General features: G+C 53.2%; 7 protein-coding genes and 1 non-coding gene across 8 annotated transcripts; 6 read left to right on the top strand and 2 right to left on the bottom strand.

Moving 5' to 3' along the window:
* Positions 1–2,263: 2,263 nt before the first annotated feature.
* On the top strand, positions 2,264–3,074 carry BO95DRAFT_139968 (uncharacterized protein). The gene is made up of 2 exons (XM_025580570.1): positions 2,264–2,962; positions 3,034–3,074. Exon 1 carries the CDS (start codon positions 2,405–2,407, stop codon positions 2,858–2,860), a length of 456 nt encoding a protein of 151 aa, XP_025441925.1. The 5' UTR covers positions 2,264–2,404; the 3' UTR covers positions 2,861–2,962; positions 3,034–3,074.
* A 654-nt stretch (positions 3,075–3,728) lies between these two features.
* Positions 3,729–3,818, bottom strand: BO95DRAFT_t155. The gene has a single exon. It is a non-coding gene; the product is annotated as a tRNA-Asp (tRNA).
* A 1,257-nt stretch (positions 3,819–5,075) lies between these two features.
* On the bottom strand, positions 5,076–6,554 carry BO95DRAFT_414187 (metallophosphatase domain-containing protein; the record flags this gene model as incomplete). The annotated part of the gene is made up of 2 exons (XM_025584305.1): positions 6,136–6,554; positions 5,076–5,998 (listed from the first exon to the last, which is right to left on the bottom strand). Exons 1-2 carry the CDS (start codon positions 6,329–6,331, stop codon positions 5,076–5,078), a joined length of 1,119 nt encoding a protein of 372 aa, XP_025441924.1. The 5' UTR covers positions 6,332–6,554.
* On the top strand, positions 6,190–6,617 carry BO95DRAFT_139973 (uncharacterized protein). The gene has a single exon (XM_025580571.1). The coding sequence runs from the start codon at positions 6,349–6,351 to the stop codon at positions 6,571–6,573; it is 225 nt and encodes a 74-aa protein (XP_025441923.1). The 5' UTR covers positions 6,190–6,348; the 3' UTR covers positions 6,574–6,617.
* Positions 6,618–6,814: 197 nt separating this feature from the next.
* On the top strand, positions 6,815–9,344 carry BO95DRAFT_443061 (putative serine palmitoyltransferase 1). The gene has a single exon (XM_025586583.1). The coding sequence runs from the start codon at positions 7,010–7,012 to the stop codon at positions 8,870–8,872; it is 1,863 nt and encodes a 620-aa protein (XP_025441922.1). The 5' UTR covers positions 6,815–7,009; the 3' UTR covers positions 8,873–9,344.
* Positions 9,345–9,956: 612 nt separating this feature from the next.
* On the top strand, positions 9,957–15,551 carry BO95DRAFT_473720 (putative AMP-binding domain protein). Its single transcript, XM_025589745.1, has 10 exons — positions 9,957–10,033; positions 10,290–10,425; positions 10,685–10,738; positions 10,807–11,065; positions 11,141–11,266; positions 12,226–12,238; positions 13,396–13,591; positions 13,736–14,182; positions 14,245–14,874; positions 14,962–15,551. The coding sequence occupies exons 1-10, from the start codon at positions 10,013–10,015 to the stop codon at positions 15,267–15,269; spliced, it is 2,190 nt and encodes a 729-aa protein (XP_025441921.1). The 5' UTR covers positions 9,957–10,012; the 3' UTR covers positions 15,270–15,551.
* Positions 15,552–15,808: 257 nt separating this feature from the next.
* On the top strand, positions 15,809–18,720 carry BO95DRAFT_473719 (putative ubiquitin ligase complex F-box protein GRR1; the record flags this gene model as incomplete). Its single annotated transcript, XM_025589744.1, has 6 exons — positions 15,809–15,854; positions 16,340–16,384; positions 17,009–17,559; positions 17,613–18,299; positions 18,361–18,538; positions 18,593–18,720. The coding sequence occupies 6 exons, from the start codon at positions 15,809–15,811 to the stop codon at positions 18,718–18,720; spliced, it is 1,635 nt and encodes a 544-aa protein (XP_025441920.1).
* A 795-nt stretch (positions 18,721–19,515) lies between these two features.
* Positions 19,516–22,967, top strand: BO95DRAFT_443056 (M28 family metallopeptidase). The gene has a single exon (XM_025586582.1). The coding sequence runs from the start codon at positions 19,676–19,678 to the stop codon at positions 22,724–22,726; it is 3,051 nt and encodes a 1,016-aa protein (XP_025441919.1). The 5' UTR covers positions 19,516–19,675; the 3' UTR covers positions 22,727–22,967.
* Positions 22,968–23,080: the final 113 nt, after the last annotated feature.

The raw sequence follows: 23,080 nt of genomic DNA, 5'->3' as shown, positions 1-23,080 counted from the left end.
AGGCGTGTGAAGTGGCACCACGTTAGGAAGTTTAGTAACAATGCCGGGTACTGCTGAATAGGCACACACACACCTTCAACTCTCTCTCTCTCTCTCTCTTGCTCTGTGGACGATGATGAATAATACTGATGATGAATGATGGCAAGAAGAGCTAGAATGACAGCAATATGCTGGCTCAGCTTAGTCCAAGACGCTCGATGATGCCACGGGCGATTCAAAGGGTGGATGGAGTAGGATACTGTTGGGGGCAAAGAAGGAAAGGGAGGGATGACTGATAGTGCTGCTGCTGCTGCTGCTGCTGCTGCTGCTGCCGCGGCCGCTGCTAATGCTGATGGTAGTGATAGGAAGAAATTGAGAGAGGAAGAGAGAGGAATAGGAAACACATTCCACTGAGTAATCAACAAGTGCAGTCAAATGATGATAAATAATCTAAAGAGAAGAAGCCCTGCCTCTTCACTTCACTTCACTTCTCCTTCGTGCTGGTAGTGACTCAGTCTCCTTCAGGCGTTTGTCGCCCTCTTCTTGAGAAGAAGAAGGAATGGGACCAACTCAGAAGCAGCGGTGAAGTGGATGAAACCAACGATGGGGACTTTTGTCCGTCCCTAATCTTCCAGTTCCCTGAGATGTATTCTTCTGATGGGATAGTGACCAACAGGGAGAGGTTCATCCAATGAAGCGGTCAATTGTCAATTCTTGCCTAAGGCAATGGAAGCATCGAGTTGAGATCTCCGAGTCTTCTCTCGCCAGTTCCTTCTATCCTGCAGACGAGGTGCCAGATGAGATTAATATTCCCCAGGTTAACACATGGAATCTGTCAAATCGAACTGGAAACCGGAAATGATATGTGTGGTACAGAACTAAGCTCGGTTGTTCTGGGTATACTTCGACTGCCTGGTCCGTTCCCGGTCGGGGATGGAGTCGGTCAGTACTCCGTACGGAGACTGTACTTGGGTGTAGGTACGTGGTACTGTATACCTAGTAGTACTTACCATACCACACGGCATGGCACTGGCACTGGCACTGGCACCACTCACTGGCACAAACCGTCTTTCTTCTTTGGTTCTAGTGGGGATTTTCCCTCTTGACTTCTCCTCGGTCTCCTCGGTTAGATGGAACTCAAGCAAGATTGAGGTGCCCGCCCTGAATACCTTTGCCTACTTTACTCATGCGAAACTGATTAGAACCACACGCAGTCACATCTGTCACATCTACTTCAGGAACTCGTTATTTTTGTCTGTACCATCTCCTCCCCCTCTGATCTCCTGTCAAATGTCAGATGAGCACGCACCACCACCACCACCACCATCCATCCATCCATCCCAGTTCACCAGGGCGACCGTCCACCGGTCAGGGTATGCGGGGCAGTCGGGACTTGGGACTTGAGAGAGTGGGTTCGTCTTTCCGACCGGCCTCGGATTTAATTCTCTACAAATTTCCAGTCTCCAGTCGTCAGTTGGCACTGCCCTCTTGCATGCTGATTGATCAGATAGATGGTTCCAGGCCAACTAATCATCGTCGATATCGCGACCCCCATGAATCTCACCACTCACCACCCGCCCTAAACCCTGTTCGGGTTGACCAGTGGCCATCAACAATCAACCTTGAACCGCCGCAGCAGGAGAACCCCGCATCACCACCACAACTCGTTGGCGCCCGCTGTGACTGCCACCACACACACCCTTTGCATCTCCGTTGTTCATAACTTCACCCACACCATCTTGGCTGCTCTCCGACTACCTCGATAGGTCGACTAGCATTCTCGTCACCTTTGCCTTCACCGAGAGGTTTTTATAGTCCAATCATCGACACGGTCATCTGCGTGAGCTTTTTTCCCCGCTGCATCGTACTCCTGTTGCCTCACCGAGATGATACGCCGGGTTCTGCAGCCTTGAATTAGCTCGGCCTATTGCTCCCCCCTCCCCCTCCCCCTTCACCAACCCTTCTCTTTCTTCTCCCTCTTGATAATTCTCCCTAATCCATAAACTATAGCTTATCTTCGCATAGTGACCGAGTATCGCCCAATTTATTCCAATCCAGCGGATACATGCAGCGACATCCAGGCTCGCCGGGGACACCAATTAGCATGGTACCTGACGAAGCATCCATGGTTACCACCGTCATCAAACATCACCGATCCGATCCGGTTTCGCGTGGAATGGTCCCGTGGGTTGGTCCCGAACGGTTCCGTGGTAATGATTACAGTTATCCTAGATCTCGACTACTTCGTCCCATGTCCATGCTCATGCCAGGTCCACCTCTCGACCTGTCCTGGCGGTTAAGTCATCACAAACTCCAAGGCGTGACCCTTTCATCTGTAGATCTATCACCTCGATCTAACCTTGCGATAAAAGCTAAAAGAACAATCGACGTGTGTTGAGGAGTATGCCTTCTCCGCTTGGATCGTATGTGGTCGTGCGCTACCAATCTCACCTCGTACTGGCCTGTCAGATTACCTTGCCTGTACCACTTCAAGCTGCCTGTGTCCATGATCCCTTCAACGGGTGCCCCTCACGAAGCTGATTGTTCTCGAAGGAGTGACTGGGCCCTAGACCGAGTCATCTGCCCCAGAAGCGAGGCTTGGCCTATCATTCTGGCCGCGCACCATGCAATGATTATCTCGGCATTAGCTTGCAGGCGGATGCTCCGATCTCTCGTTGAGCGGCGTCCAATTACAGCGCAAAGGCGCGTAAGAATAGAGCGGCTACCATGGACATTCGTCAAGAGTTTTCTCTGGGGTGGGAGCTGTAGCAGTATGGTGCGACACGTTAGCAAGAGTCTAATGGAGACCTCGCTGAGTCGGAGAGTATCTTTGTCTCTGGCTACGGCAACGTCTTGGATGCAGAATCGGCGGAGTCGATGATCGCTTGGTGATGTACAATACTCCGACTCCGATCGGCCGCTCAAGCAACCCTTGAGCCGATGGAATAACTACGTATGACTATCTCCGATGAGTGCTGACCTAGTGAGCATGTCTCTGTCGCTTCTCGAAATTCCATGCGGTTCCGAAGACACCATACTTATCCATACAGGCAGCTTCGAGCTTGACTGGCCCGCAACATCCACAAATGGAAGCCTACCGGTAGGTGGGGTTTGGAGGCACAAGTGAATCTCAAGTGCGAGTGCCTCGTGGAAGAGTGACGGATTCAACTTCGACATACTACTACTAACTAAGTATCCCTGGTTCCGCGGTCACCAGTTGAAGGCCGCACCAGGGGGATGACCAAGCGTCCACCAATGATCTCGACCACTAGCCATCCTGGCTGTATCTTATCAATCCACCCAGTCGGCGGTTACCTTACCTACTTGGCTCTAGTTTCAGCCACTAGCTCGATTGAGGGGAAACTCATGGCTATGGCCGCCTTAGCGCCCCAACCCCAGCCAGGTGGCGCTGTCCGGACTCCGGGCCACGGATGCAGATTGTAGTGGAAGTGGTCCTCGCGTTGGATGACCGATGAATCGTACATGTAATACGAAAGCTGATGCGGGGCCCACCTCAGCTGGGGTCTGACTTTTATGACTGTGGCATCTCTAGACTGATCAACATTTCATCTGGGCTGATCTGTTCCATTGCATCGGGAAAGTGGGCCTGAGAGAAACGACATGGTATAAGAACAGCCGAGCCACGCGGGTGGAGGTGGCTCATCGCTGCAGTGCTCTAGAAAGTACGTGCGTATTGGGCAGTTGGTTGTACCAAAGAGTATCTGAGCGGAAAGGGCGCAAAAACAAATCTCCCCGACTGGGAGTCGAACCCAGGTCTCCCGCGCTTGTTCCCGACTGGGATTGACAAGCGGAAATCATGACCGTTAGACCATCGAGGAAGCTCATTGAAAGAAATTTCAAAAGAGAGTATTATCCAGCAAAGTTCTGAACTGCGTTGAATTGACTGCTACTTGCAGAAACAGTGGATGCTGCAGATCAAGCAACGGACCCCTCATCCTTTCCATCATATGCTCCCTGTCTCCATCGGTTTGCCCCACAACTTTGGAAACCACTCGATTGACTCTTCCTGCCAAATGTCCTAACCTTGAATATCATTTAATTATGCGGGAGGTGCGCGTATATCTCTGTATGGTTTGATGATCTATTTCCAGCTCAGTCGCTGACTTGCTCTTCTTAGTCACTATTCACTATCAAGTCGATAACTACAATGGTGGTTTCTTCAACCTCGGGAGACAAGCCCCCTTTGTCCCCAAAGCCGCGACCCCCCCACTACGGAGTACTAAGCACAATTCCAGTTTTCAGTCTTCTGTCCCTGTCCATAGGACAGGGTCAAGCGCCTGCAACCCCCTCACTAGGCGGTTCCAGATGGGTCTCCGTCACCTACTACTATCCTCGACTGGTAACCGCTGATCGAGGCACTACGACACGACACTTTACTATCGGTTCACCAAAAGGCCTTCAGGATTCCAGCTGACCCCCGCCTTATCGTGTTTTGGTATAGGACAAACACGCATTTAGATGACACCCAGGCAAGGAAACATTTCATGTGATCTTTCAAACCTGACTGCGTCTTGCGATCAAACAAATGCATTATCCATGAGTCTCCTGAATGATACAGTACTAACAATAGCAGGCATGACGGATTGTCGCTCATGGGGTTTATTGTACTCCCTCCCCTCCCTACATTCAGTGCCTAGGTGACTTTATTTCCGGCTTGAGTTCGTCAAATGACGATTCGATCCAGCACATCGAGCAAGGGAGCCATGAAGCATCACTCTTCTCAAACCCCGCCTTGCTGCCACTAGCTCATGATCTAAATCACTATATTTTCTTAGTGATTATCACAGGCCCCCAATCACGTTGAGGCGTCTACCTAAAGGGTAAAGGAGCAGACTCAACTGCCCAGGCTGAAAAGTTTCTTTGTTCCAAGGCAACTACTGACGCATACAACCTAAAACAGCTAGAGATACGTCAAACTGGAGGTCAAAGCTCAAGCTGTTTGGTGGAAGCTAGATGGTATCAGGACCTTCGAGAGAAAAATGCAGTAGTTTAAGTTACTATGCTGAGGTAATGCTTGTGTGCTCTAGGATGGCTAGGCGTCATCTCCAGCCCCGTGCGCTTCAAGTCGCTGCTCATCATTCCTTCCATGTCGGGAGTTCTAGATCAACCACAATGGGTGTATTGAACTTTTTCCCTCCTCGATAAGGCCAGCTCGCTGCCATGATTGCCGCATTGATGATGCAAGTCTCGCGTCTGTGCGAGTGAAGCCCATTCTCATCGTCATGTTCTCCTCTCTTCAGGCATGAAAGGGCAGATTTCGAATCTGATCGGTCGGCTTCAGTATTCTGAGTCCAGCCTAGCGACGGGTCAGGCAATGGGGCTAGTATAACATCCTGCGTCGATTGGAACAGTGCTCCGAGTGACGTTGCCACTTGCTCAGCGAAGAAACCATCATTGTCTAGCTTCGATGACTTTTTTCCTGTCAGGTCCACGAGGCTTTGCTTTCTACTTCCCCGAGGAGGGAGAAAGCCTTGAGTGATTTGACTTGGCGGATCGTGAGTGTTTGAGACAGGCAGTGACGGTATGGATGAAGAGGACCACTTCACCCTCTCATAGCCGCGCGACTCGTGCACATGGCCACATACGGCCAGCATCGGTCGAACGTTGCTTAAGGCCTCGCGAAGGGCTTTGCAGCCGACTGATTCAGCCGCCGTTCCATGACGGTCGCAGTGTGAGTGAGGAGGGGTGTGCGTTACCACAACGTCAATGTCCAATGGAATTCTGCCCCAAAGCTCAGCAGCTTCCGAGGAGTCGTATCCAAAAGCCCAGGTCCCTGGCGATTGGGAATATGGAGAGCCAAAGACTTTGAAGACGGTGTTTGGGCCGTTGGGCCGCCTCAGCCGGACTAGTGCTGACTCGTGCCTGAGAAATACGATGGAAGGGAAGGATGCTTCGGTGACAAGTTCTATGCATTTCCGAGGGTCTTCGAGATGCTGACCATGAAATTTCGAACCGTGGCGGGCATAGAAATCGGCATCTAGCGTAATGTCATGATTTCCTGGAGCGCTTTCATACTTCAGCACACTCATGCGTATCGACACTCTTCCCCAACATCCCTACGAGCTGCGGTCTCTGGTCCGGGACAGGCCACAGGCGGCTCTCGTGCAAGTTCGGCTAGGTATTGTAAGTACTGACCACAGATGACAATTTTGACCTCGAAATCAGCCGCAGAAATCCATTCCATAGTCTTACGAAGCTCAGCCATGCTACCATGGTTGGTGAGATCACCCGCATGGATCAAAACGTCTCCAGCTGGTAGCTTGAACCCAGCCTCAGAGGGAGTGTAAGCATGTGTGTCAGAGACACAGACGAAACGTGTCTTTCGGCGCATCTTTGTTATGGGATGTTATGAGATTCTCTGAAACATTCGTAGGATTAGCGGATCTGGTTCTATTATCGGCAGGGCTTAGCCAGGACATGGCTCAGGTAGTACATGCAACCTTGCTGTGTAACAACAAGGCTTGGTATCCAGCGGTTCATGTTGCCTGCTCACCTACAGCTGGCGGGTTCTTCTATTTCCAATTGAGGAATCCAGAGGAACAGAAAAGGCAGAATCCGACGGGAATCGCATAGCATTCTTGTGTGACGATGAGAGTATCGTCCAGCATCCTAGTCTGTAGCCGGAGTATATTGAAGTAGAGAGTTATCTAAACGAGTGACGACATGTAGTTAAGCGGTTTGGCTTAGTTAGCGGGTACTAGTACGGAGGGTGGACACCTGAGGCACTGAATCTGTATCTCGAGTCTCCGCTTAAAGCCAGGTTTGCACCGAGCCCAATCAACAATCGTCAATTCATCTCCCGAAGCAGCCGGAAGTGGGGCCAGGCAACCGCCCTCCGATTACATGATGATGCACTTTCAGCAACCTCACGATACCACCTCCACCATCATTCATTCCTCTTCCGATATTTTCCCTCACTATTCGTCATTAGAAGCTTGAGGGACACCAGATTACCTCCGCTCTAGAGACTTGAGGAGGTGCATAGCTTTCCTCAAGTCACACTTGCAACATGCCTCGGTGGAAGCGCAGTAAGACGCGCTCTGATAAAGACCTGGGAGCCAGCAACGGTGGTTCTGGAGCGCCAACCGATAGCCCCATTGCTCACTCTACGGCCATCGCCTCTCTCCGTGCTGTCAGCGGCAGCTCTCCTGACTCAATGAGAGGAGCAGCACAAACCAAAGTGCCAGATCCTGAGGCGATCCGCAAGCTAGCTAAACAGCACGCCGAGTTCGGGCCCCTCGGCGATCCGTCGCATCTTTACACCAGCGAGCACCCTGGGGGAGAGATCCCCGACCCTGTCATTGATGAACCTCCGTACTTTTTTGTCTTGACGACCTACGTCAGCTTTCTCGTTCTCATCTTCCTCGGCCATTTCCACGATTTCTGGGCTCAGTGGTTTTCGTCTCATTCCTATCGGCATCTGAAACCCCAGAATGGGTACGCCTCTCTGTACAGCGACTTCGAGAGCTTCTACACGCGTCGATTGAAGCAGCGGATCAACGACTGCTTCGAGCGGCCGATCACCGGCGTCCCCGGCAGACATGTTACCCTCCTCGACCGGACCACCGAAGACAACCTGCATTTCAGCTTCACGGGCACGACAACCGACACACTGAATCTCAGCTCCTACAACTACCTCGGATTTGCTCAATCAGAGGGGCCTTGCACCGATTTCGCGGAGGAGACTCTCCGGCGGGAAGGTATCTCTCTCGCGGGCACCCCTGACGCAGGGATCACCAAGTTGCATGTTGAGGTCGAGGATCAGATCGCCCGGTTCGTGGGCAAGGAGTCCGCAATGGTGTTCTCGATGGGATTCGTGACCAATGCTACGATCTTCCCGGCCATCATGGAAAAGGGTTGTCTGATTCTGTCCGATGAGCTCAACCATGCATCCATCCGGTTCGGCGCCCGTCTCTCGGGGGCAGCTATCCAGGTCTTTGCGCATAACAACATGGCGGACCTTGAGAAGCGCTTGAGGGAGGCGATCTCGCAAGGTCAGCCGCGCACTCACCGGCCTTGGAAGAAAATCCTTGTCACCGTCGAGGGCCTGTTCTCAATGGAGGGCACCATGTGCAATCTTCCTAGGATCCTTGAGCTGAAGAAGAAGTACAAGTTCCACTTGTTCGTTGACGAGGCTCACTCAATTGGCGCGGTTGGGCGCCATGGACGCGGTGTCTGTGACTACTTCAGGGTCGACCCTGCAGAGGTCGAGATCCTTATGGGCACTTTTACCAAGTCCTTTGGAGCCAATGGGGGTTATATCGCCGCCGATAAGGCGATCATCGACAAAGTGCGCTGCATCAATGCTGGTCAAGTTTTCGGCGAAGCTCCGTCCCTGCCTGTTCTAGCGCAGATCTATTCCTCGCTGCGCCTTATTGCTGATGAAGACCCCCTTCATCCGGGTGAAGGCAGAGAGCGCATGCAGCGTCTAGCGTTCAATTCACGTTATCTACGACTTGGACTGAAGCGACTTGGGTTCATCGTTTATGGACACGATGATTCGCCCATTGTCCCCCTGATGCTGTACAACCCCGCCAAGATGCCTGCGTTCTCCCGGGAAATGCTGCGTCGGAAGATCTCTGTCGTCGTTGTGACCTACCCTGCTACGCCTCTTGAGCTCTCCCGTGCCCGCTTGTGCGTGTCGGCTGCGCACACCAAGGATGACCTCGACCGCATCCTGCAGGTGTGCGACGAGATCGGGGATGCTCTCGAGCTCAAGTTTTCTTCCGGGGTCGCAGGGGGCTTGAAAGAGCCCCTCCCTTCTTTTGAAGAGAAGCCCAATGGAGGCCACAAGGCCATTGAGCCCCCGCGCTGGACTCTCGAGGAAGTCATTGCGAGGGGCACGCGAGACGCTAAGCTACCTTTTTATTAGAAAGCAGCCGGCACAAATTCTTGATCTGTATGATGTGATGGAAGATAGCACATCTTTGCTTCTTTTGTATAATGCTGTACGACCCCCTCCTCCTTTTTCCACATGGATACACGCTTAGACACAGCCATCGCGTGCGAACTGTCCCTTCTATTTGATGCCATTGCTTTGGCGCGCGCGACGGACTCTAGGTCCCCGTCCGATGCCGGACTGTATCTTTGGCGAGACTCATGGCTTGGCTTGCCGTTTGAGAGCACATATTAATCTTAATGTATACAATATTCACTTCTAGCTGCTATAATGACCAGCAACTCTCGCTTGGGCTGGGTTTTCTAATGAATTGTGATTGTTGCGCCATGTTTGATTGAGGGGACTTGCCCATACATAGGCCGTAATCGGTAGGCGGGTGGCTAGAACCATTGGCTGACTGCCTGATGATTGCACCGGTCAGGTGAAGCAAGTGAAGGGTTTTAGGGTGATAGTAAACTAATGACAGAGAAACTTAATCCTTTCTGATACTTTTAGGGACTTAAATGGTGAATGCGACCGTAGCAAAGGGACCGATAGGCAGTGGACAGTGTAGATTGATTACCAGCGTATCTGGGGGAAACACTGGGTCTACGCACTATCTAGTAGTCATGTGCGGGGTGGGCACTTGTCTAAGTTCCTCCCTCCCAGAACTAATGCAATGAGGTATAGCCTGGCCATTGCAAGGACAGGAACAGAATGGCAGGGAGTGACGGTTAATATTATGCAGTAACTACTTCATACCATGCATCTGCACAAAGCACCCAATATCTGCGAAAGGGCAACATTCCCATCTCTGAACAAGAGATAAGGGCAAGGGTTGGGGGCTGGATTCCCTCCTGATGAGGGTAGGGTATCACGTGATACCCAAGCCACGCCACGGGAAAGAAGGAGTTAGGGCTGTGGCCCTCGACGGGGGAGCTTCCCGCACAAAGAAAGCCCGTAGCGCCGCTCGCTTAGCGACCAAACCCCAGCGAACCTCCATCCGACCATCCGTTGTGTGTGCGTTGAACCTGCCCACAACGACAACAACCGCCGACAACTTATACATCCCAAGGGAGTATCCTAGAGCAGCGCTCTTCCTATCGCTGGATATTTTCCTTTCGACACAGCAGGATGTCCTCCATCGATCCAGTCGTGCGTACCACCGCCCCTTCCACACCTACACATGCACATCCTATCTTGAAAACATACATCTGCAACAATACCGGAGACGAGTGCAAGAGGAGGGATGATTGGGGGAGATTTGGGGGTTTGAGGCGGAAAGGGGAACAAGGGGAACATGAGACCGTCTCCCGGGAGAAGCGGAGGGATAGGGCGGGGGATTTCTATATATTTCACTCAGGGATTCTTCCGGGAAAAATCGCTGACTTGTGTTGGAATTCTTTTGCAGGTCGTCATTGACGGCAAGGGACACCTTCTTGGTCGTCTTGCCAGCACTGTCGCCAAGCAGCTGCTCAACGGTCAGAAGATCGTCGTCGTGAGATGTGAGGCTCTTAACATCTCCGGCGAGTTCTTCCGCGCGAAGCGTACGTTTACCATCTATCCGATCCGAATTCGAATGCGATCTCTTGTGTTTGCCATCTCTGCTGTCGTCTGGGTTATCTCCTTGGTGTGTGGTGTCTGCTACGTGAGGTGCAGGGCTGGATGTGAAATAGGTTGCGACATTGAGGAACGAAGAGTCGGGATGATGATCGAAATATCGAGGCGACAGTTGTGGAGGAACACAAGAGATGCGCTTTTTATGCTGAGGAATCGACATCGACTGACCTGGATTGTGCGATATAGTCAAGTACCACGCCTACCTTCGCAAGATGACTCGTTTCAACCCCACCCGCGGTGGTGAGTCCACCCTGAAACCCTCCGACAACCCCGATTCTCTCGACTGGTGCTGAGTTTGATTCCCACAGGTCCCTTCCACTTCCGCGCTCCCTCCCGCATCTTCTACAAGGCCGTCCGCGGTATGATCCCCCACAAGACTGCCCGTGGTGCTGCCGCTCTGGAGCGCCTCAAGGTCTTCGAGGGTGTTCCTCCCCCCTACGACAAGAAGAAGCGCGTCGTCGTTCCTCAGGCCCTCCGTGTCCTCCGCCTCCGCCCCGGTCGCAAGTACTGCACCGTCGGCCGTCTGAGCCACGAGGTCGGCTGGAAGTACCAGGACGTCGTTGCCAGGTATGTTGATTCTGTTGCCGCGTTGGAGCGGCCCCCTTCGTTGTATTCGGATCATGGCTAAACATCCCTCTACAGACTCGAGGAGCGGAGAAAGGTCAAGAGCAGCGCCTACTACGAGCGCAAGAAGGCTGCCCGCCGTCAACTCGTCCACGCCCAGAAGTCGGCGGCTGTCAGCGAGCAGACCAAGACCGAGCTTGCTCAGTACGGATACTAGATACCTGGTTGCGCGGCTGGTTGCCTGTGTCTGTGATGGGATGGGATGGGATCGCGAACGGTTACGGTTATGTTTCAGCGACAGATGGACGGCGAACCGATCGACCTTTTTTTTCTCTCCCTCTGTCCCTAACCTTTTCATGAAACCCACCACAATACTTACGTTGTGACGCACATGGGAGGCTGGCGAGATTCGAACTCTTAATAAACAAAAAAGAATTTTTACGGGAGTCCGTTCTGGGATGAAGAAAAAACAAGGTTGTTTCCAAATAGCTGACCGTTGACTCGCGCCGTGGCGGTTTAATTCCAAGAAATTTTTTCTTTTTTCAAACTTTTCAGATGACTTGTTGTGACGACCTCCCCCTTTCAAAAAGAAAAGAAACATTACATTCAGCTTTATCTTGGTATATCCGCCATAAGTGTCCAAAGTTCCCATTATGCTATGCTACGACCCGCGGGTCCAAGTTTCTCGATAACCTCGTATAAATGCCGCAAGAACCGTATGGATTCTAATCCTATTGTCATCACCACTCTCAGCCCCCTTGCGTGACGAAGCCGCATGCGACAAGACAACACCTTGCCATGACGCCTAGTGAAGTCCACACTGGTGTACAGATGTACATCGTCGTCGTAGTCAAAGAGGCCAAGGCCGTCAATACCGCCATCCCAGCGTAATTTAATGATGTGATGGGAGAAAGAGTATTGCATGTGCCGGGATCGCCTTCATGCAATCGGAGCAAGGCACTTGCCGCTTGGCGTGATTGTCGCTGCATGGTTGACTCATGGACCGTCACCTACCATCCACTTTCATAGTGAAGATGATCGATGGTGGGAAACAGTTGATGATGCTCCATCCGATCTGTCTGTGAATCCTTGATCCGGTTCTGGATCCTGTCTGTCGGTAAGCACTGACCACCAGCGAGTAGAGCGTCCCCTGCGGTGCGCAGACAGTTCTGGACAGTTCCTCTTTTTCCTGCTGGTGCTTAGTAGCCCACCGTACTTCCTTGGCTCGGAGCGGGATCTTGTTTGATGATATGTTTCTTGTTGGATGGTAGTTCCATGTAGAATAGATGTCTGAGGAAGTATTTGTACTGGACAGTACTGTGCTGTGACTTCATGGTAGACCTGTAACTCGCCGACTTATTGGAGTATGTTATGTCTACGTCGATACGTACTCAGTCCGACGAACGGGCATGGATCTCAATTGAGTTTGTTGATTGCTTGGTTGTATAAGTAGTACCCATGATGTATTGAGTTGATTATGGATTGGGCCCAAGGTGGAGGCCGCTAAGGAACAAGAGTTTTCCAGTGGTCAATCATCAGTGAGGGGAAATGTGTACTGTGTGTATCCCTGGGTATTGGTCGGTGTCACTTGCGGAACTTTATTGATTCGGTTGTTGTCGTCAGCAATTTCGAAACCCATTGAAGATACCAGCTTCATTGGTAGGTTCTTTCTTCGTTTATGGACGAATCAAGCATTGAACAATGTGAGAGTAGGTACGGAGTAGAACGGGGTTGTTTGAAGTTCCAGGTTGAAAGGGAAGGATCCGCTTTTTGGGCTCCGCCGCGGCCCCGACGCCCCGAATGATGATCATCCCCGCATTTACTCCTCTTCTACTTCGCTTCTCCTCTTCTGGAGCTACCTCGGAATCTCTCTTTCTCCCCCCCCCCCCCCCTTCTCTTCCTCGTTGTCTCGTTTTCTCATTCTGAATCACACACGCCCTCGCTCCTCATCCTGACCAGTGCCCGTCCAATTGGATTTTCTCCAGGGAGGACATTGGAAGCATACACGGATTCGTTCCTCGCCAGTTACATCAAAGAACATCATCACAAGCCATGTCCTCCGCAAAGGGCCGGTTATCGGGCCTGCTCGCCCATTTGCTTCCCACCACCAACACCACCACCAGCAGTACCTCAACCTCTACGAATCGACCAGTCAGCTTCCACACCCTATCTCCAACATACTTTCTTCCTCGAGCTGCTGCCATCGAACCACATGTAAGTACTGTTTTTTGTCTCGAGACTTTAGCCCCTCAATTGTCTAGCCGACTTGAACCCTCCCTTCCAATCAATGCCCTTGACTTAGCACTCATCATATTTATCACACTTTGAAACAGGCAGAAGCAATCCACCACATCACCACCAATAATCAAATCCTCCGACGAAGCTATATCGAATTCGCCGACCGCGCTCGCGGCCTGGCCTATTTCCTGAAGAGCCATGCGTTCAAGCGCGTGGGAATTCTCTGTCCCAATACCCCGGCTTTCTTGGAGGCTATCTTTGGCATTGCCGCTGCTGGGGCGGTGCAGGTTGGTATGTTTTTTTTTCTTTGTTCTTCTGCTATATGTGTAGTTCGTTTGGCTTAGGGTAGTGGGTGGAGGGGCTGTCTTTTCCTGGGGGGAATTTGCTGTATACTGCTTGGAAGGGGTTCGTGCTGACTTGAACTTTCTCCTATAGCGGTGAATTACCGTCTCAAGGAAGAAGATATCGCCTATATCTTTACACATTCAGAGGTGGAGGTGATTATTGTGGACCAGGAGTTTCTGCCCCTCTTACAGCGCTATCGGGCGACGAAACCTGATGTGCCGGTGATTGTGGATACCGATACCGATGAGACGGAAGGGCAGTTATCTGGGCCGTTTGATGATGCGGTCTTGGAGGGGTTGAGGTTTGATGCCGAGACTGGGGCTCTAGGGTGGGATGGGTTGGAAGCTCAGGCGGCTGCCGAGGAGGATATCCTCGCGTTGGCTTATACGAGTGGAACTACGGCCAAGCCGAAGGGGGTGGAGCTCACCCATCGGGGGTGCTACCTGGCGTCGTTGGCGAATCTGGTCGAATCTGGGCTGAATGTGCAGGAGGGTCGGTGCAGGTATCTGTGGACTTTGCCGATGTTTCATGCGGTTGGTGAGTGTTTTCTTCTGGTCAAAAATGGCCAAGGACCTGATGGGACTGATGCTGTGGCGCAGGGTGGACCTTTCCGTGGGCCGTGACGGCTGTCCGGGGTACGCATTACTGTCTGCGTAAGATCGATTATCCGCAGATCTGGAGGTTGCTGAAGCAAGAACGCATCACGCATTTTAATGCGGCGCCGACGGTGAATACTTTGCTTTGCAACTCGCCGCAAGCTGAACGTCTGCCGCAGTCGGTGCGCGTGACGGTGGCGGCTAGTCCTCCGACGGGCCATCTGTTCGAGCAGATGACCGGTTTTAACCTGCATCCTGTGCATACCTACGGGATGACGGAGACGTACGGCCCCATCACCAAGGGGTACCATATGCCAGCGTGGGACAACCTTGCCCCGACCGAGCGATACGAAAAGATGGCGAGACAGGGCCATGGATTCCTGACCAGTCTGCCGGCCAGGGTGATCAAGACGGATGTTCCCGAGGGCACGGTTGTAGACGTCCGCCGGGACGGCAAGGAGATCGGGGAGATCGTGTTTGCCGGGAACATATGTTCCCGGGGCTACTACAAGGACCCGGAGGCGACACGGAAGCTGTTCCTTGGTGGTGTGCTCCATTCCGGCGACCTGGCTGTCTGGCATCCCGATGGGGCCATCCAGATTCTGGATCGAGCTAAGGACATCATCATCAGCGGTAAGTTAGATCCCTGGGCTTCGGTTTGGTTCTCATTGTTGCACCCCTGTTCCCTCTCCGGAATGTTGTGCTGACGTACGGCTTTAGGGGGTGAGAATATCTCCTCAGTTGCCTTAGAGGCGCAGCTGGTGACCCACCCCGACATTCTGGAGGCCGGGGTCGTGTCGGTTCCAGATGCGCACTGGGGCGAACGTCCCAAGGCCTTCATTACGGTCAAGGAAGGTAGGGAACTCGATGGCAAGGCGGTCATTGAGTGGGCGCGGAATGCGAGCGGCATCAGTAAATTCATGGTCCCTCGCGAGGTGGAGGTGGTGGCGGAGCTGCCCAAAACCAGTACGGGGAAAATCAGAAAAAATGTACTGCGCGACTGGGCTAAGGGGGCGTCTCGGACGTGAAAGAGATGGTGGGTTGGTTCTCGGGAGAGATTGTATCACTCTATGGTCTTGTTCTGGTTGAACGGGTTGTGACTTTATATAGATTAGATAGAGTGTCGCAGGAGACGATAAGGCTGTACACTTGTATTCTCTGCGATTCTCGCCTCTTTAACGAATCACATAGTCGGGTGGTGAAAAGGGGTAATGGCGGATGAGCTTCACAAACCCATTCTAAACATGAACCAAAGGAGGGAACAATCCGAGGTGGATCCTATTTGTCTTAGATGCGAACCACCGGGGATGGTGAAGGCAACGAGCATGAGGGGGAGGGGGAAGGGGGAAGGGGGGAAGCTTTGGATGAAACTGAAGATAATCAAAGCTCAGCCCAATAATTCTAGCAATTCCCCTGGTAGGCAGTCATGCTTACTTAGTGAATCTGGTAGTGTTTGTCCAGGAATGCTAATAATAATCATGATACCTTTGATGCTTTGATGCTTGGGTGAATTGAGGGATAAGTAAGTGGGCGCCGCACACGGGTCGACCACCCAAGAATAGCATGGATGATGTCGTTCGGCAGCGAGCGGGCTTCCCTGGCAGTTCAGTTAAGTTACTAAATATTAACTAAACTAATCAATCAACTTTCCCCTCCTTTCTCACCTTAAGTCGCAATCAAGCGTTATTCGGGGTTGTAAAATATATTTTTTTTAGTATTTTTTTCAAGGATTAAAAATATAAGTTACTGTTGATTAGGCTGAGATCAGTGAACGAGGTACAGTACAAAGCTGTTTGTTCTCTCCCTACCTAACTTTAAGTAGGTGAATATTTACCTCTGTCTACCTTAATCATCCTCTTCCAGTTTCTTTTCTTTCTTCTCTCCCGCCTTTGCAACCGCCTTCTTCTTCTTTCGTCAGTCCTTCTCCGTCCCAACCCCCCCCCCCTCCCTCCCCTCATCATCAACATCCAAACATCATCATCATCATTCCTCCTCCTCCTCGACAGCCCACTGTCGCTACGTTGATTACTTGTAACTACCACCTTTTGACTCTATCTGACTATACGATACTTACATTTTCCCCTGATCGGACTTACAGATCTTCTGGACGCTCTCAATCCCGCCCCCGGATCTCACCCTTTCGGTCCTCCGACCGGGATTCCTCCTTCTCCCTCGCCTCCTCCGCCGCCCGACACCGTCCTCTCTCTCCTCCTCCTCCTCTCCCTTTCCCCTCCTTTCCCTTGCCTTGCCTTGCTTTGCCTTCGTCGGCATCTCCTATCGCAGGCTCTTTCGACGCGTGTTCTCCCTCTCAACCCCGACCAACCTGATCTCAACTCGCCTCTTCTTCTGGCCCCCTTGACCCTTCCGCTTTTCTTAGGGCGAAACCTCAAATCTCCAGATCGGTCTCGAATCTCTGATCACACTTCCGGCTTCGCCTCTACAACAGGTGACAGCCACATTTTATATGAATAGTTTCTCTACCCAACGCACAACACGTTGTATCCTGGCCGAAATAGGACAGCGACCAGTCCTCCTCCTCCCTCTCCCAACAAGCACGCTTGCCACCACTTTCCGACGTTGGTCCTGATGCCCCGCTCAAGGCAACCCGCTCGGTTCTCGAGCGAAGCTCCCTCCGAATCCTCCTCCTCGACCTCCCCCGATCGCACCGCCGATGATGACACCGACTTCTTCACAGCCCAGGCCAATGATTCAGAATCCTCCGTGGGCGGTGTAAATGGCCGGAATTCTCATGCATATTACGACTCAGATCGGGCCCTGCCGCCCATCGGACGGTTGCCTCCGGAGATCTTAATCGCCATCTTCGCCAAACTGAGTTCGCCAGCCGATATGATGAGCTGTATGCTGGTCTGCAGAGGATGGGCGGCAAACTGCGTGGCGATCTTGTGGCACCGGCCATCGTGCAACAGCTGGGACAACATGAAGAGCATCAGCACCACTGTGGGCAAGCCAAACAGCTTCTTTCCTTACTCGGACTTAATCAAGAGACTGAACCTGTCCGCTCTCTCGGGCGACGTCAGCGATGGAACGGTCATGACCTTTGCTCAGTGCAACCGGATCGAGCGATTGACGCTGACCAACTGCTCCAAACTGTCGGACACCGGCGTGTCAGACCTGGTGGAAGGGAATCGCCATCTACAAGCGTTAGATGTGTCGGACTTGGGGCATCTCACCGACCACACTCTGTACACGGTGGCTAGAAACTGTCCCCGGCTCCAGGGGCTCAATATCACGAACTGCACCAAGGTGACGGACGACTCCTTGCTTGTCGTGTCTCGTAATTGCCGACAGATCAAACGGGTAGGTGGCCATGGCTACTCGGATTCTACATCATGGTTGCTAATATGTGACAGTTAAAACTGAACGGAGTCGCGCAAGTCACGGACAAATCCATTCTGTCGTTCGCTCAGAGCTGCCCGGCCATCCTGGAGATTGACCTTCATGACTGCAAGCTCGTCACCAACAAGTCGATAACTGCCTTGATGGCGACACTGAATAATCTCCGTGAGCTACGACTGGCCCACTGCACCGAACTCGACGATATGGCGTTCCTGGAGCTGGCACCGCATATTACTTTGGACAGCTTGCGCATTCTGGACTTGACATCCTGCGAGAATGTCAGAGACGCTGCCGTTGAGCGTATTGTGGCATCGGCGCCGCGCTTACGGAACCTAGTGCTCGCAAAGTGTCGGCTTATCACGGATCGCGCAGTCTGGGCCATTTGCAAGCTCGGCAAGAATCTGCACTACGTCCACTTGGGACACTGCTCCAACATCTCCGATGCAGCCGTGATGCACTTGGTCAAGTCCTGCAACCGTATCCGGTATATCGACCTGGCGTGCTGTACCCGTCTCACGGACGCAAGTGTGCAGCAGCTGGCTACGTTACCCAAACTACGGCGTATCGGCTTGGTCAAGTGTGCCAACATCACGGACAACAGCATTCTAGCCTTGGCGGGTCCCAAGGCTTCCCATCACTCCGCAGGAATCAGTAGTCTAGAGCGGGTGCATCTCAGTTACTGCACTTTCCTCACCCTCAGAGTATGTGGTCGAACGATGGCTTTTTTTTGTCTTTGTCTGGGATAATGCTAACTGGCCGCAGGGAATCCATGCACTTGTCAACAGCTGTCCTCGTCTGACACACCTCAGTCTGACGGGGGTCCAGGAGTTCTATGCGCGAAAAGAATTGACCGAGTTTTGCCGCGAGGCGCCTCCCGAGTTCACACCCCAACAGCGCGACGTGTTCTGTGTATTCAGCGGCGATGGCGTGAACCACTTGCGTAACCAACTGAACCATATGATTCCCCCTCCACCGCCGCAGGACATGACGGAAGCGACCATGTATGATGACGACGAGGAACTGGACGAGGATGAGGGCCAGGTGACTGGCCTGATGCGCGCAACGGCGGCCACGGCGATTAACGACGACGATTACATTGACATTGGACATACACCCAGTTGATACCCATACCCTTTTTCCTCTCCGTATCTTTGAGCGTGTCTTGTGCATCGGATCTTAACATCTATCATTTTTTGTGTATGGTTTTACAAACATGGTGTCGTTTTCATTTCTCTATTGTTCTTCCGATTTTCCATTTTTTTGGGCCAAGCAGCGAGGGGTTCCAATTTCTGTTTGTGTGCACACAGGGATTTCCGTTATGAATTTGCATAGTCGGTAGCGGTTTATCTGGGAGCTGGTTGTTGGGATGTGTTTTCTTCGGGCTGAGGCTGACTGGCGGTTGCGTTCGTCTTTGTGGGGGGGGACTTCAACTTTCTCTGCCTTCTGCGCTCTGCCTGCCTTATACATCGCTTTGGGGGGAAATGCAGGGTGAGATGAACAACAAAAATCAGTTTCTTCCTAAGGAATTATCGATATGAGCAGTGATCGATCATCGAGAGGACAGAGGGAGGGTTGGTCTGCCTACCGTTACCGTATTAGAATTGAGTAACTTATAGAGCAGCAGCAGCAGTCTAGTTGTTGCGGGAATGCAATTACACTGAGAGTGGATTGGCAATTGAGGTTCATGAGATAAAAACATAGGCAATTGGAGTAGATATCAACCATAACTTTATACTACTATTGTACTGTATACACATACTGTACGGAGCACGAAGTACACATAGTAGATAAGTTGACTGAAAGTGACTGAAAGTGACTGAGTGGGCTGGCGGTGACATAATGACGGGTTTCGCATGGGCCGATCAACCATCATTCCATTTCCGATCCGTTCCTTCTCCGCATTCTCTCCCTTCCACTTCACTGTAGCTCAGCCCAGCTCAGTTCCAGTCCCCGCTCCAGCTCAGCCCAGCCAAAAGAAGGCTTCTGCAGCAGCTGAGAGCGACTACGGACACTTCTCTCAGCTAGTACAAATATAGCGCAGAAAGGCAAAAGAGCGAGAAGGGGGAGAGAGAGAGAGATGGCTACCCCGCGCGGCAATCCACTGGCCTTCACGCGGTGGCCCGTGACTCTCATTACGACCGCCGTCTACCTCGCCTTTGTGATCCCCCTCCTTGTCGTCCACCACGTGCTCCCCTCGGCGCCCAGTGCATCCTCCACCCCCAACGGTCTCGATCTCCACGAAGCTTGGGCCGATCTGCAGGTCCTGACCAACGGGTACCATCCGTATAATTCGCGCCGGAACGACGAGGTCCGAGATTGGCTTCTCCGCCGAGTGAAGGAGATTGTCCACGACAACAACGCGGATACACCCGGGCAGTCTGACCACAAGGCTAACCGGTACCAGGGCTTCCATGAGCCTCCTACGATCTACAATGCCGACGACGAAACTCGACCCACCGTCTACATCTTCGACGACAACCAGTCCAACCTCTCCTTCGTCGGCAATACCCTCAAGTCGTCCAACACCGCGGTCTACTTTGAAGGCACCAACCTCCTAGTCTACATCCGTGGAGAGGATGATGATGATATTGACCTAGTTCTGGGGTCGGAGGGAGGAAGCGGAGGTGTGCTGGTGAACGCCCACTATGACAGCGTCTCCACCGGCTATGGCGCGACGGATGACGGGGTCGGCGTCGTCACCTGTCTTCAGTTGATCAAGTACTTCACCACCCCGGGCCATGCCCCGCGTCGCGGCGTGGTGGTGCTCTTCAACAACGGCGAGGAGGATTTCCTCAACGGAGCGCGCGTGTTCAGCCAGCACCCGCTGTCCAAGTTCACGCAGACCTTTCTGAATCTGGAGGGGGCCGGCGCCGGTGGTCGGGCGATCCTGTTCCGAGGTAGTGACACCGAAGTGACGAGGAACTATAGGCGCGCGAAACACCCGTTCGGGTCCGTGTTGGCGGCCAATGGGTTTGAGGTCGGCCTCATCAGTTCCCAGACGGACTATGTCGTGTTCAAAGGAGATCTGGGCATGAGGGGCTTGGATGTCGCGTTTATGGAGCCTAGGGCCAGATATCATACCGACCAGGATGATTCGAGGCACACGACAGTGGAGAGCCTGTGGCACATGCTGGAGGCGGCGGTGAAGACGACCGAGGGGCTGGTTAGTGATGATAGTAGCGATGGTGGGAAGAGAGGATCGCGCGGAGTGTGGTTCGACCTCTTCGGAGCGACCTTCGTGGTGTTCCAGCTGCATACCTTGTTTGCGCTGTCGGTGACGATGCTCATTGTCGCGCCCCTGGGCTTGTTGGTCACGAGTGTTGCCCTGAGCCGGGCCGACAAGATGTACCTGTTCCGGTCCACGGTCAAGTCGTCGCTCGACGATGGGGAGGCCGTGTCGCTGCAGGGACTGCGCGGGTTCTTCCGGTTCCCCTTTCTGTTTGTGATCCCGACGGCCGTCACGGTTGGGTTGGCGTACCTGGTGACCAAAGTCAATCCGTTGATCATCCACAGCAGCGAGTATGCGGTGTGGGGTATGATGCTGTCGGCCTGGACGTTTCTGGCCTGGTTCGTGTCGCGCGTCGCCGACTTTGCGCGCCCCTCGGCCTTCCACCGCATCTATACTTTGACGTGGATGTTTGTGCTCGCCTGGGTGATGTTGGTGATTGCGACGGTCTACGAGAACCAGTGGGGTCTGGCTGGCGGGTATTGGGTTTTCTTCTCCTTCTGTGGCACGTTCCTGGCCACCTGGATTTCCTATCTGGAGCTGTTCGCCCTGCCTCGGAAGTCAGAGTACGCCAGTCAGTATGCGCCGGTGCCGGCGTCGTCGCGCCGTCCCAGCAGTTATGGCGGCAGTCGACTGGGCACAGCCTCGGGCGAGGAACACACCTCGGAGCACGACGGAGACGAGCACGTCGATTCCGACGACGAGCAACCCACCGAGTCGACGTCTCTGCTGGGAGGCGGCCAGCGTACGACCTTTGCCAACTACGTGCGCGTCACGGGGGAGCATGAGGGCCCCGACGAACCCAGCGACCCACACGTCTACGGCCACGAGCAACGCTGGAGCGCACACCTGCCGAAATGGACCTGGGTGCTGCAATTCCTGCTGACGGCACCGATTGTGCTCATCATGGTCGGGCCCCTGGCGTTGCTGCTAACCAGCGCATTGCATCAAACCGGCCAGGACGGCAGTTCCTCTCTGTTCATCTACATCGCCATCGCAGCCCTGACTACCTTCCTTCTCACCCCGCTCCTCCCTTACATCCACCGCCACACATATCATATCCCTCTGTTCTTGCTGGCGATTTCCTTGGGGTGCCTGATCTACAACCTGGTCGCGTTCCCGTTCTCGGCGTCCAACCGCCTGAAGATCTTCTTCCACCAGGAGATCAACCTCGACACGGCCGCAACCAACGTGTCGCTGATCGGGATCTCGCCCTTCGTCGCCCAGGTGGCTCACGCGCTCCCAAGCGTCCACGGCCAGGAGCTGGTCTGTAGTGCGCTCGCTGCACGCACGAAGTGCTCCTGGCCCGGTCCCATGCCAGATGTTGTGCCCTCGGCGCCCGAGGACTACAAATCCTGGCTGACCTTCAACGTGTCCGCCACGGAGTCCTCCTCGCATTCCGCGGAGCAAGGCGACAACCTCCAAACCGCTCAGATCCAACTGTCCGGCCTCAACACCCGCGCCTGCAGGATCACCTTCGACACCCCCATCTCCTCCTTCAGCGTGGCCGGCAGCGCGTACGACCCGCGCTTCCCGCACACGTCCCCGCTGGGCACGCAAGAGATCCGCCTGTGGAGCCGCGAGTGGGAGAATACTTGGACCGTGGACGTGGAGTGGACCGTGCCCCCGCCGTCCCTCGCGCCGCCCACCACGGAGGTCGTGACCGATGCCGCGTCCGGCGAAGAGTACGTCCTCGTCGACTCCCTGTCTTCAGCTGCAACTGGCGACGACAAGGAGGATAAGGCCAAGTTGAAAGGACGGGTCGTCTGTCTCTGGAGCGACCACAATCGCATCGGAGCCATCCCCGCCCTCGACGAGGTGAAACAGTATGCGCCGGTCTGGGTGGCTGCTACCAAGTTCTCGGATGGGTTGGTGGAGGGGTATAAGGAATTCGAGATTTGATTTGATTTTTCCTTTGAACGTTTGTTTCCATGTCTTCCAAGCCTGATAGCTCCTGATTAGCTTTTTCTGGTAGGTCATGGCTTCGGCTTTGGCCTGACCTTACCTTTACCTTGCTTTATTTTTGCATCCGATTGTATGCTCTGCTTCTTGTTTGGTGTGTGTAATGTCCCTGTGGGACTCGGGTTTAGCTTTTATGGAATGTCTGTGTTGTTGTTTGGGAGGCTTGGTGAGGGTAGGTTGGGGGGGGGTAATGTTCATGTTGGGGGTTATGCTGGTGCTGATGCTGATGCTGTAATCCTGTTGGTGTTACTACTGATACTCATACTCGAATGACGATACGCGTACAGTATAACT

Source organism: Aspergillus brunneoviolaceus (genome assembly GCF_003184695.1).
Source record: "Aspergillus brunneoviolaceus CBS 621.78 unplaced genomic scaffold BO95scaffold_36, whole genome shotgun sequence".
NCBI lineage: Eukaryota > Fungi > Ascomycota > Eurotiomycetes > Eurotiales > Aspergillaceae > Aspergillus > Aspergillus brunneoviolaceus.
Note: the sequence above shows the minus strand (reverse complement) of the source record. Positions and strands in the feature narration are given on the sequence as shown.